This window comes from Panulirus ornatus, chromosome 13 (assembly GCF_036320965.1).
Source record: "Panulirus ornatus isolate Po-2019 chromosome 13, ASM3632096v1, whole genome shotgun sequence".
In the NCBI taxonomy this organism is placed as follows: Eukaryota; Metazoa; Arthropoda; class Malacostraca; order Decapoda; family Palinuridae; genus Panulirus; species Panulirus ornatus.
Window position 1 is genome coordinate 47,698,013 of NC_092236.1, and position 12,451 is coordinate 47,710,463.

Below are 12,451 nucleotides of genomic sequence, written 5' to 3' on the forward strand. Positions count from 1 at the left end.
GGGGAGGGGGATGTTATTTCATGTGTGGCGAGGTGGCGATGGGAATAAATAAAGGCAGACAGTATGAATTATGTACATATGTATATATGTATATGTCTGTGTGTGTATATATATGTGTACATTGAGATGTATAGAAATGTATATTTGCGTGTGTGGACGTGTATGTATATACATGTGTATGGGGGTGGGTTGGGCCATTTCTTTCGTCTGTTTCCTTGCACTACCTCGCAAACACTGGAGACAGCGACAAAGCAAAATAATAATAATATAAAGTTTGTTGAGTATTCCTGGTAAATTATATGGGAGGGTATTGATTAACAGGGTGAAGGCATGTATAGAGCATCAGATTGGGGAAGAGCAGTGTGGTTCCAGAAGTGGTAGAGGATGTGTGGAACAGCTGTTTGCTTTGAAGAATGTATGTGAGAAATACTTAGAAAAGCAAATGGATTTGTATGTAGCATTTATGGATTTGGAGAAGGCATATGATAGAGTTGATTGAGATGTTCTGTGGAAGATATTAAGAATATATGGTGTGGGAGGCAAGTTGTTAGAAGCAGTGAAAAGTTTTTGTCGAGGATGTAAGGCATGTGTACGCGTAAGAAGAGAGGAAAGTGATTGGTTCTCAGTGAATGTAGGTTTGCGACAGGGATGTGTGATGTCTCCATGGTTGTTTAATTTGTTTATAAGTGGGGTTGTTAGGGGGGTGAATGCAAGAGTTTTGGAAAGAGGGGCAAGTATGCAGTCTGTTGGGGATGAGAGAGCTTGGGAAGTGAGTCAGTTGTTGTTCGCTGATGATACAGCGCTGGTGGCTGAGTCATGTGAGAAACTGCAGAAGCTGGTGACAGAGTTTAGTAAAGTGTGTGAAAGAAGAAAGTTAAGAGTAAATGTGAATAAGAGCAAGGTTATTAGGTACAGTAGGGCTGAGGGTCAAGTCAATTGGGAGGTAAGTTTGAATGGAGAAAAACTGGAGGAAGTAAAGTGTCTTACATATCTGGGAGTGGATCTGGCAGCGGATGGAACCATGGAAGTGGAAGTGAATCATAGGGTGGGGGAGGGGGCGAAAATTCTGGGAGCCTTGAAGAATGTTTGGAAGTCGAGAACATTATCTCGGAAAGCAAAAATGGGTATGTTTGAAGGAATAGTGGTTCCAACAATGTTGTATGGCTGCAAGGCATGGGTTATGGATAGAGTTGTGCACAGGAGGGTGGATGTGCTGGAAATGAGATGTCTGAGGACAATGTGTGGTGTGAGGTGGTTTGATCGAGTAAGTAATGTAAGGGTAAGAGAGATGTGTGGAAATAAAAAGAGTGTGGTTGAGAGAACAGAAGAGGGTGTTTTGAAATGTTTTGGTCACATGGAGAGAATGAGTGAGGAAAGATTGACAAAGAGGATATATGTGTCAGAGGTGGAGGGAACGAGGAGAAGTGGGAGACCAAATTGGAGGTGGAAAGATGGAGTGAAAAAGATTTTGAGTGATCGGGGCCTGAACATGCAGGAGGGTGAAAGGCGTGCAAGGAATAGAGTGAATTGTAATGATGTGGTATACCGGGGTCGACGTGCTGTCAATGGATTGAACCAGGGCATGTGAAGGGTCTGGGGTAAACCATGGAAAGTTCTGTGGGGCCTGGATGTGGAAAGGGAGCTGTGGTTTCGGTGCATTATTACATGACAGCTAGAGACTGAGTGTGAAAGAATGGGGCCTTTGTTGTCTTTTCCTAGCGCTACCTCGCACACATAAGGGGGGAGGGGGTTGTTAGTCCATGCGTGGCGAGGTGGCGATGTGAATAAATAAAGGCAGACAGTATGAATTATGTACATGTGTATATATGTATATGTCTGTGTGTGTATATATATGGGTACATTGAAATGTATAGGTATGTATATTTGCGTGTGTGGACGTGTATTGACATACATGTGCATGTGGGTGGGTTGGGCCATTCTTTCATCTGTTTCCTTGCGCTACCTCGCTAACGCGGGAGACAGCGACAAAGCAAAATAGAATAAATAAATGGATCATGGAGGTGCCTAAAGACTGGTGGAATGCCTGTAGAGTGCAACTGTATGAATGCAAGGGTGACAACAGTGAGTGTTCAAATTGCAGAGGTATTAGTTTGTTGAGTGTACCTGGTAAGCTGTATGGATGAGTGGTGATTGAGAGGGTAGTGCACTCACAGGTTATCAGACTGAAGAGGAAGAAAGTGGTTTCAGGAGAGGTAGAGGATGTGTGAATAAAGTGTTTGCTTTGAAGAACGTATGAGAAAAACTTAAGAGAAACATAAAAATTTGTACATGGGATTTACAGATCTGAAGAAAGCATATGATAGGGTTAACAGAGATGCTTTACAGAAGGAATCATAAATATACTGTAAGAGAGGAAAACTACTATAACAGGGAGGGGTATTCATAGAGTAATGTATGTTTGCAAGTGGGTAGATAGGAGGGTGAGTGATTCCAGGCAAAGGTGGGTCCGTAGAAGGGGTGTTTAGTTCAATTTTGGATGGAGTGGTGAGGGAGCTAAATGCGCCAGTTTTGGAGAGAGTGGCAGCTATGCAGTCTATTGAAGGTGAGGGGAACTGGGAAATGAATCAGTTGTTCGCTGATGACACAGCACAGATTCGAGTGAAACAAGAAATTAGTTTCTGTGCTTGGAAGAGTGTGTGAAAGGAAAAAGTTCAGAGCAAATGTGAATAAAAGCAAGGTTAACCTTACAAAAGCAGACAGGTTAGCTGGGGAATTAGTTTGAATGGAGAAACTTGTAGGAAGTGGGGTGTTTGAGATACCTGGGGGCAAATATGGCAGTAAATGGAACCATGGAAAAAGGAGGTAAGTCATAGGGTGGGTGAGAGGGCAAAGGTTCTGAAAGCATTGAGGAATGAGTGGAATGTTGTATGGATACAGGCTATAGATGATAATGTGAGGAAAAGGCTTAATATGCTGGAAATGAGATGTTTGATGACAGTATGTGGTACGACAAGGGTTGATTGAGTAAGTTACGATAGGGTAAGAAAGAGATGTAGTAAGAAGAGCATGGCTGATGAAAAAAACTGAAGAGGATGTGCTGAAATGGTATGGAAATATGGAGATATAAGTGAGAGGAGGTTGACAAAAAGCGGAAATATGTGTCAGAAGTGGAGGAGACAAGAAGGGGTATAATAAACTGAATAAGATATGGAGAAATGAAACTTTTTTTTGAGTGAGTGTTTGGGGCCTGAACATGCAGTTCAGTGAAAGGTATGCATGGGGATGGGTGAATGGGAGTAATGTGTTATACTGGAGGCAACATGCTAGTAAAAGACTGAACCATGGTATAGAAAACAGCTGAAGTCTATGGGGCCTGATTGAGGACAGAGGCTGTGGTGATGGTGCATTATACATAGCAGATAGAGAATGGCTGTGAGCAAATGAAACCTACCTTAAGGAAAATGGGTCAAGTTTGGAAGTTAGCCTGGGACAGTTTACAAGATGAACCACTTTCAACTCAATTTTGTCAAGTAACGATGCAGAGCTAGAACCACCCAAAAGGTGAGAACAGTACTCCATACAAGGATGAATCAATCTTTTGTATAAACAGAGCAACTGTTCAGAAAAGAAGTTTTGGCATCTAAAAAGGGCATCCAGTTTCTTAGAGGCAAAGTTATCTATTCATGTAAGGTGGGGTTTCCAAGAAAGAGTGGATATTACATTAGTCCCAAGATGTTCAATGAATCAAGAGGTAGAACTACAGAACTGTCAAAGGATGGACAAGAGTAGTGAGGAGTTTTGATAGGGAGGTGGGTAGAAAGTGGGTCTTGGAGGCATTAAACTTAACAAGATTTTGTGTACCCAACTGAGATATCATGTCCAAGTCTGAGTTTACTGAGGATGCTGTGTCAAGATGAGATGCAGATCAAGTGAGAGAAGAGGGAGCAGAATTGAAGGATGTGGATGAATGCAGTGGTGAGTCATAAGCATATGAGTGCATTGGATTATTAGTGGAGGAGAGGATGGAGAAAACGGAGGAAGTTGATCCATCAACAACTACAGAGATATATCAACCTGAGTGAGGGAGGGAAGCCATAAGAGGGAAGCTATGAGATAAGACCCCAATGCCACACCCTGTCAAAATTCCTAGATATGTCAAGGACAACTACACATGACTCCCTAAAATCTTTCAGGGATGATGACCAGACATTAGTAAGATAGGAGAGAATATCACCTGTGGATCTAACCTTATGGAAACCATACTGGTGATCAGAGAGAAGACAGTGATTTTCGAGGTGTTTAAGGATGAGGGAGTTGAGGAGAGATTCAAAGACTTTGGAAATGGTAGATGTCAAAGCAATAGGATGATGGTTAAAAGGGGTCAGAACTTTAACCCTTCTTATGGATGGGATGCATCAATGCATGCTTCCATGGAGAAGGAAAAGTTTTGGTTTTTGAACAGAAATAGAACAGAAGAGCAAGCACATGGATGCCATCAGGACCATTTGCACTCTTCACAGATGTTCCAATAATTTTTTTCAAACGTATTTGCCATTTCCTGCTTTAGCGAGGTGGCATTAAGAACAGAGAACTGAGCCTAAGAGGGAATCCTCACTTTGCCCCCTTCTCTATTCCTTCTTTTGTAAAATATAAACTGGAGGGGAGGATTTATAGCCACCCACTCCTTCCCCTTAAGCCACCTTTTACAATGTGCAAGGAATACATGGGAAGTATTCTTTCTCATCTATCCCCAGGGATAATGTTCCCATATATGGATAAAGGGAAGTAGGAATATGTATTTTTCTATTACTTACTATACTTTGTCGCTGTCTACCACATTAGTGAGGTAGCGTAAGAAAACAGATGAAAGAATGGCCCTACCCACCCACAAACACATGTATATACATACACATCCACACACGCACATATACATCCCCAGGGATAATGTTCCCATATATGGATAAAGGGAAGTAGGAATATGTATTTTTCTATTACTTACTATACTTTGTCGCTGTCTACCACATTAGTGAGGTAGCGTAAGAAAACAGATGAAAGAATGGCCCTACCCACCCACAAACACATGTATATACATACACATCCACACACGCACATATACATACCTATACATTTCAACGTATACATATATATACATACATAGACATATACTTTATGTTATTTATTTTATTTATTTCACTTTGTCGGTCTCCCGCATTAGTGAGAAAGCACAAGGAAACAGGCAAAAGAATGGCCCAACCAACCCACATACACATGTATATACATACACGTCCACACACGCAAATATACATGCTTGCTGCCTTTATTCATTCCCATCGCCACCCCGTCACACATGAAAAGACACACCCATCCCCCTGCATGCATGCACACGAGGTAGCGCTAGGAAAAGACAACAAAGACAACATTCGTTCACACTCAGTCTATAGTTGTCATGTATAATGCACCGAAACCATAGCTCCCTTTCCACATCCAGGCCTCACAGAACTTTCCATGGTTTACCCCAGATGCTTCACATGCCCTGGTTCAATCCACTGACAGCATGTCAACCCTGGTATACCACATCGTTCCAATTCACTCTATTCCTTGCACGCCTTTCACCCTCCTGCATGTTCAGGCCCCGATCACTCAAAATCTTTTTTACTCCATCCTTCCACCTCCAATTTGGTCTCCCACTTCTCGTTCCCTCCATCTCTGACACACATATCCTCTTTGTCAATCTTTCCTCACTCATTCTCTCCATGTGACCATACCATTTCAAATACACCCTCTTCTGCTCTCTCAACCTCACTCTTTCTATTACAACATATCTCTGGCTGAGGTGTTTGCTTTGAAAAATGTATGTGAGAAATACTTAGAAAAGCAAATGGATTTGTATGTAGCATTTATGGATCTGGACAAGGCATATGATAGAGTTGATAGAGATGCTCTGTGGAAGGTATTAAGAATATGTGGTGTGGGAGGTAAATTGTTAGAAGCAGTGAAAAGTTATAATCGAGGATGTAAGGCATGTGTATGTGTAGGAAGAGAGAAAAGTGACTGGTTCTCAGTGAATGTTGGTTCGCGGCAGGGGTGTGTGATGTCTCCATGGTTGTGTAATTTGTTTCTGGATGGGTTTGCTAGGGAGGTGAATGCAAGAGTTTTGGAAAGAGGGGCAAGTATGCAGTCTGTTGTGGATGAGAGAGCTTGGGAAGTGAGTCAGTTGTTATTCACTGATGATACAGTGCTGATGGCTGATTCAGGTGAGAAACTGCAGAAGTTGGTGACTGAGATTGGTAAAGTGTGTGAAAGAAGAAAGCTGAGAGTAAATGTGAATAAGAGCAAGATTATTAGGTACAGTAGGGTTGAGGGACAAGTCAATTGGGAGGTAAGTTTGAATGGAGAAAAACTGGAGGAAGTGAAGTGTTTTAGATATCTGGGAGTGGATCTGGCAGCAGATGGAACCATGGAAGCAGAAGTGAATCATAGGGTGGGGGAGGGGGCAAAAGTTCTGCGAGCATTGAAAAATATGTGGAAGTCGAGAATGTTATCTTGGAAAGCAAAAATGGGTATGTTTGAAGGAATAGTGGTTCCAACAATGTTATATGGTTGCGAGGCGTGGGATATAGATACAGTTGTGTGGAGAAGGGTGGATGTGCTGGAAATGAGATGTTTGAGAACAATATGTGGTGTGAGGTGGTTTGATCGAGTAAGTAATGATAGGGTAAGAGAGATGTGTGGTAATAAAAAGAGTGTGGCTGAGAGAGCAGAAGAGGGTGTTTTGAAATGGTTTGGTAACATGGAGAAAATGAGTGAGGAAAGATTGACCAAGAGGATATATGTGTCAGAGGTGGAGGGAACGAGGAGAAGTGGGAGACCAAATTGGAGGTGGAAAGATGGAGTGAAAAAGATTTTGAGTTATCTGGACCTGAATATGCAGGAGGGTGAAAGGCGTGCAAGGAATAGAGGGAATTGGAACGATGGGGTATACCGGGGTCAATGTGCTGTCAATGAATTAAACCAGGGCATGTGAAGCATCTGGGGTAAACCATGGAAAGTTCTGTGGGGCCTGGATGTGGAAAGGGAGCTGTGGTTTCGGTGCATTATACATGACAGCTAGAGACTGAGTGTGAACGAATGTGGCCTTTGTTATCTTTTCCTAGCTACCTCGCACACATGCGGGGGAGGGGGTTTTCATTTCATGTGTGGCGGGGTGGCAACAGGAATGAATAAGGGCAGACAGTATGAATTAAGTACATGTGTATATATGTATATGTCAGTGTGTGCATATATATATATATATGTATACATTGAGATGTATAGGTATGTATATGTGCGTGTGTGGACGTGTATGTATATACATGTGTATGTGGGTGGGGTAGGCCATTCCTTCGTCTGTTTCCTTCCGTTACCAAGCTAACGCAGGAGACAGCAACAAAGTATAATAAATAAAAATAAATAAATAATAATGTGACAAATACACATAAACCAACAAAATCCACCCATAAGCAAGAAATTAGACATACTAACCTTAGGGTTGCTTTGCGACTTGGAGATCTAAACATTTTCTGCTGGTTACCCACTGTTCGGGATACTGCAGCATCAGTGGAATCAAATCCTCCACAAGACCAATCATACAAGTCTGTAAAAATAAGCAAAACTAGAGAAGAGTCCTCCGTTATTCAGTAAAGGGCTATAACTCATCCGATTACATTTTCCCATTTTTAAATGTAAGTATTACATTGGACATCAGTATATAGTGAAAAATAAGCCTTCACCAAAAAAAATAATCCTCCCCTCCTGTTTTTAACTAATCCAAATGAAGGAACAAAGAAGGAAGCCAAGTGAGGATATTCCCTCTAAGGCTCAGTCCTCTGTTCTTAATGCTACCTCGCTAGCATGGGAAATAGTGAATATGTAAGAAAAAGTATATCATATATATCATATCATACTTTGTTGCTGTCTCCCGCATTAGCGAGGTAGCACAAGGAAACAGATGAAAGAATGGCCCAAATCACTCATATACACATGTACATACATAAACACCAACACATGCATATATACATACCTATACATTTCAATGTATACATATATATATACATACACAGACATATACATATATACACATGTACATATTCATATTTCCTGCTTTTATCCATTCCCATCACCACCCCGCCACACATGAAATGGCACCCCGACCCCCTTACGCGCGTGCGAGGTAGTTCTAGGAAAAGACAACAAAGACCATATTCGTTCACACTTAGTCTCTAGGTGTCGTGTAAAGCACCAAAACCACACCTCCCTTTCCGCATCCAGGCCCCACAAAACTCTCCATGGTTTACCACAGATGCTTCACAAGCCCTGCTTCAATCGATCAACAACACGTCAACCTCAGAATACCACATTGTTCCAATTCACTCTATTCCTTGCATGCCTTTCACCCTCCTGTATGGTTTGGCCTCAATAGCTCAAAATGCTTTTCACTCCATCCTTCCACCTCCAATTTGGTCTCCCACTTCTCCACCTCTGATACATATATCCTCTTTGTCAATCTTTCCTCACTCATTCTCTCTATGTGAACCAACCATTTCAATACACCCTCGTCTGCTCTCTCAACCACATTCTTTTTATTGCCACACATCTCTCTTACCCTTTCATGACTTACTCATTCAAACAACCTCACACAACATATTATCCTCAAACATCTCACTTCCAATACATCCACCCTCCTCCACACAACCCTATCTACAACCCATGCCTCGCAAGCATATGAAATTGTTCAAACTAATATTCCTTCAAACATGCCCATTTTTGCTCTCTGAGATAACGTTCTTGCCTTCCATACATTCTTCAACGCTCAAAAAACCTTCGCCCACACCCCAAACCTGTGGCTCACTTCTGCTTCCATGGTTCCATCCGCTGCTAAATCCACACCCAGATATCTAAAACACTTCACTTCCTTCAATTTTTCTCCATTCAAACTTGTCCCTCAACCCTACAGAACCTAATAACCTTGCTTTTATTTGCATTTACACTCAACTTTCTTCTTCCACAAATCTTACCAAACTCAGTCACCAGCTTCTGCAGTTTCTCACCCAAATCAGCCACCAGCGCTGTATCATCAGCAAACAACAACTGACTCATTTCCCAAGCCCTCACATCCACTACAGACTGCATACTTTCCCCTCTCTCTAAAACTCTTGCATTCATCTTCCTAACAATCCCATCCATTAAGAAATTAAACAACATTCATGCATATATATATGTATATATATGCCAGCAAGGCAGCGGGTTTGGATGGTATTGCAGTGGAATTTATTAAAAAAGGGGGTGACTGTATTGTTGACTGGTTGGTAAGGTTATTTAATGTATGTATGATTCATGGTGAGGTGCCTGAGGATTGGCGGAATGCTTGCATAGCGCCATTGTACAAAGGCAAAGAAGACAAAGGTGAGTGCTCAAATTACAAAGGTATAAGTTTGTTGAGTATTCCTGGTAAATTATATGGAAGGGTATTGATTGAGAGGGTGAAGGCATGTACAGAGCATCAGATTGGAGAAGAGCAGTGTGGTTTCAGAAGTGGTAGAGGATGTGTGGATCAGGTGTTTGCGTTGAAGAATGTATGTGAGAAATACTTAGAGAAGCTAATGGATTTGTATGTAGCATTTATGGATCTGAAGAAGGCATATGATAGAGTTGATTGAGATGCTCTGTGGAAGGTATTAAGAATATATGGTGTGGGAGGCAAGTTGTTAGAAGCAGTGAAAAGTTTTTATCGAGGATCTCAGGCATGTGTATGTGTAGGAAGAGAGGAAAGTGATTGGTTCTCAGTGAATGTAGGTTTGCAGCAGGGGTGTGTGATGTCTACATGGTTGTTTAATTTGTTTATGGATGGGGTTGTTAGGGAGGTGAATGCAAGAGTTTTGGAAAGAGGGGCAAGTATGAAGTCTGTTGGTGATGAGAGAGCTTAGGAAGTGAGTCAGTTGTTGTTCACTGATGATACAGCGCTGGTGGCTGATTCATGTGAGAAACTGCAGAAGCTGGTGACAGAGTTTGGTAAAGTGTGTGAAAGAAGAAAGTTGAGAGTAAATGTGAATAAGAGCAAGGTTATTAGGTACAGTAGGGTTGAGGGTCAAGTCAATTGTGAAATAAGTTTGAATGGAGAAAAACTGGAGGAAGTAAAGTGTTTTAGATATATGGGAGTGGATCTGGCAGCGGATGGAACCATGGAAGCGGAAGTGAGTCATAGGGTGGGGGAGGGGGCAAAAATCAGGGGAGCCTTGAAGAATGTTTGGAAGTTGAGAACATTATCTCGGAAAGCAAAAATGGGTATGTTTGAAGGAATAGTGGTTCCAACAATGTTGTATGGTTGAGAGGCATGGGCTATGGATAGAGTGGTGCGCAGGAGGGTGGATGTGCTGGAAATGAGATGTTTGAGGACAATATGTGGTGTGAGGTGGTTTGATCGAGTAAGTAATGTAAGGGTAAGAGAGATGAGTGGAAATAAGAAGAGCGTGGTTGAGAGAGCAGAAGAGGATGTTTTGAAATGGTTTGGGCACATGGAGAGAATGAGTGAGGAAAGATTGACCAAGAGGATATATGTGTCGGAGGTGGAGGGAACGAGGATAAGTGGGAGACCAAATTGGAGGTGGAAAGATGGAGTGAAAAAGATTTTGAGTGATCGGGGCCTGAACATGCAGGAGGGTGGAAGGCGGGCAAGGAATAGAGTGAATTGGATCGATGTGGTATACCAGGGTTGACGTGCCGTCAATGGATTGAATCAGGGCATGTGAAGCGTCTGGGGTAAACCAAGGAAAGTCCTGTGGGGCCTCGATGTGGAAAGGGAACTGTGGTTTCGGCAATATTGCATGACAGCTAGAGACTGAGTGTGAATGAATGGGGTCTTTGTTGTCTTTTCCTAGCGCTACCTCGCCCACATGAGGGGGGAGGGGGATGTTATTCCATGTGTGGTGAGGTGGCGATGGGAATAAATAAAGGCAGCAGTATGAATTATGTACATGTGTATATATGTATATGTCTGTGTGTGTATATATATATGTGTACATTGAGATGTATAGGTATGTATATTTGCGTGTGTGGACGTGTATGTATATACATGTGTATGGGGGTGGGCTGGGCCATTTCTTTCGTCTGTTTCCTTGCGCTACCTCACAAACGCAGGAGACAGCAACAAAGCAAAATAATTATAATAAAAAATAATATATATTTTGCTTCATCGCTGTCTCCCATGTTAGCGAGGTAGTGCAAGGAAACAGACGAAAGAATGGCCCAACCCACCTACATACACATCCACACATGCAAATTTACATATCTATACATCTCAATGTATACATATATATACACACACAGACAAATACAAATATACACGTGCATAATTCATACGGTCTGCCTTTATTCATTCCCATCGCCACCCCAACACACATGAAATAACAACCCCCTACCCCCCGCATGTGCGCGAGGTAGCGCTAGGAAAAGACAACAAAGGCCACATTCATTCACACACAGTATCTAGCTGTAATGGATAATGCACCGAAACCACAGCTCCCTTTCCACATCCAGGCACCACAGAACTTTCCATAGTTTACCCCAGACATTTCACATGCCCTGGTTCAATCCATTGACACCACATCGACCCCGGTATACCACATCGTTCAAATTCACTCTATTCCTTGCACGCCTTTCACCCTCCTGCATGTTCAGGCCCCGATCACTCAAAATCTTTTTCACTCCATCTTTAAACCTCTAACTTGGTCTCCCACTTCTCGTTCCCTCCACTTTGACACATATATCCTCTTGGTCAATCTTTCCTCACTAAATTCTCTCCATGTGACCAAACCATTTCAAGACACCCTCTTCTGCTCTCTCAACCACACTCTTTTTATTACCACACATCTCTCTTACCTTATTATTACTTACTCGATCAAACCACCTCACACCACATCTTGTCCTCAAACATCTCATTTCCAGCACATCCACCCTCCACCACACAACTCTATCTACAGCCCACACCTCACAACCATACAGCATTGTTGGAACCACTATTCCTTCAAACATACCCATTTTTGCTTTCCGAGATAATGTTCTCAACTTCCACACATTCTTTAACGCCCCCTACCCCACCCTATGATTCACTTCCGCTTCTATGGTTCCATCCACTGCCAAATCCACTCCCAGATATCTAAAACACTTTACTTCCTCCAAATTTTCTCCATTTAAATGTACCTGCCAATTGAATTGTCCCTCAACCCTACTGTACCTAATAACCTTGCTTTCATTCACATTTACTCTCAACTTCTTTCACACACTTTACCAAATTCAGTCACCAGCTTCTGAAGTTTCTCACATGAATCAGCCATCAGCGCTGTATCATCAGCGAACAACAACTGACTCACTTCCCGAGCTCTCTCATCTACAACAGACTGCATACTTGCCCTTCTTTCAAAAACTCTTGCATTCACCTCCCTAACAATCCTATACA

At 42.2% G+C, this 12,451-nt stretch overlaps 1 protein-coding gene across 1 annotated transcript in view; it reads right to left on the reverse strand.

The window, feature by feature from the left end:
- Window positions 1-12,451, reverse strand: part of LOC139752843 (uncharacterized) — a 98,827-nt gene that overhangs the window by 64,620 nt on the left and 21,756 nt on the right. The window contains exon 2 of the mRNA XM_071668798.1: window positions 7,483-7,594. Within this exon, the coding sequence (XP_071524899.1) occupies window positions 7,483-7,594 (112 nt within the window). The remainder of the gene's footprint in view (window positions 1-7,482; window positions 7,595-12,451) is intronic.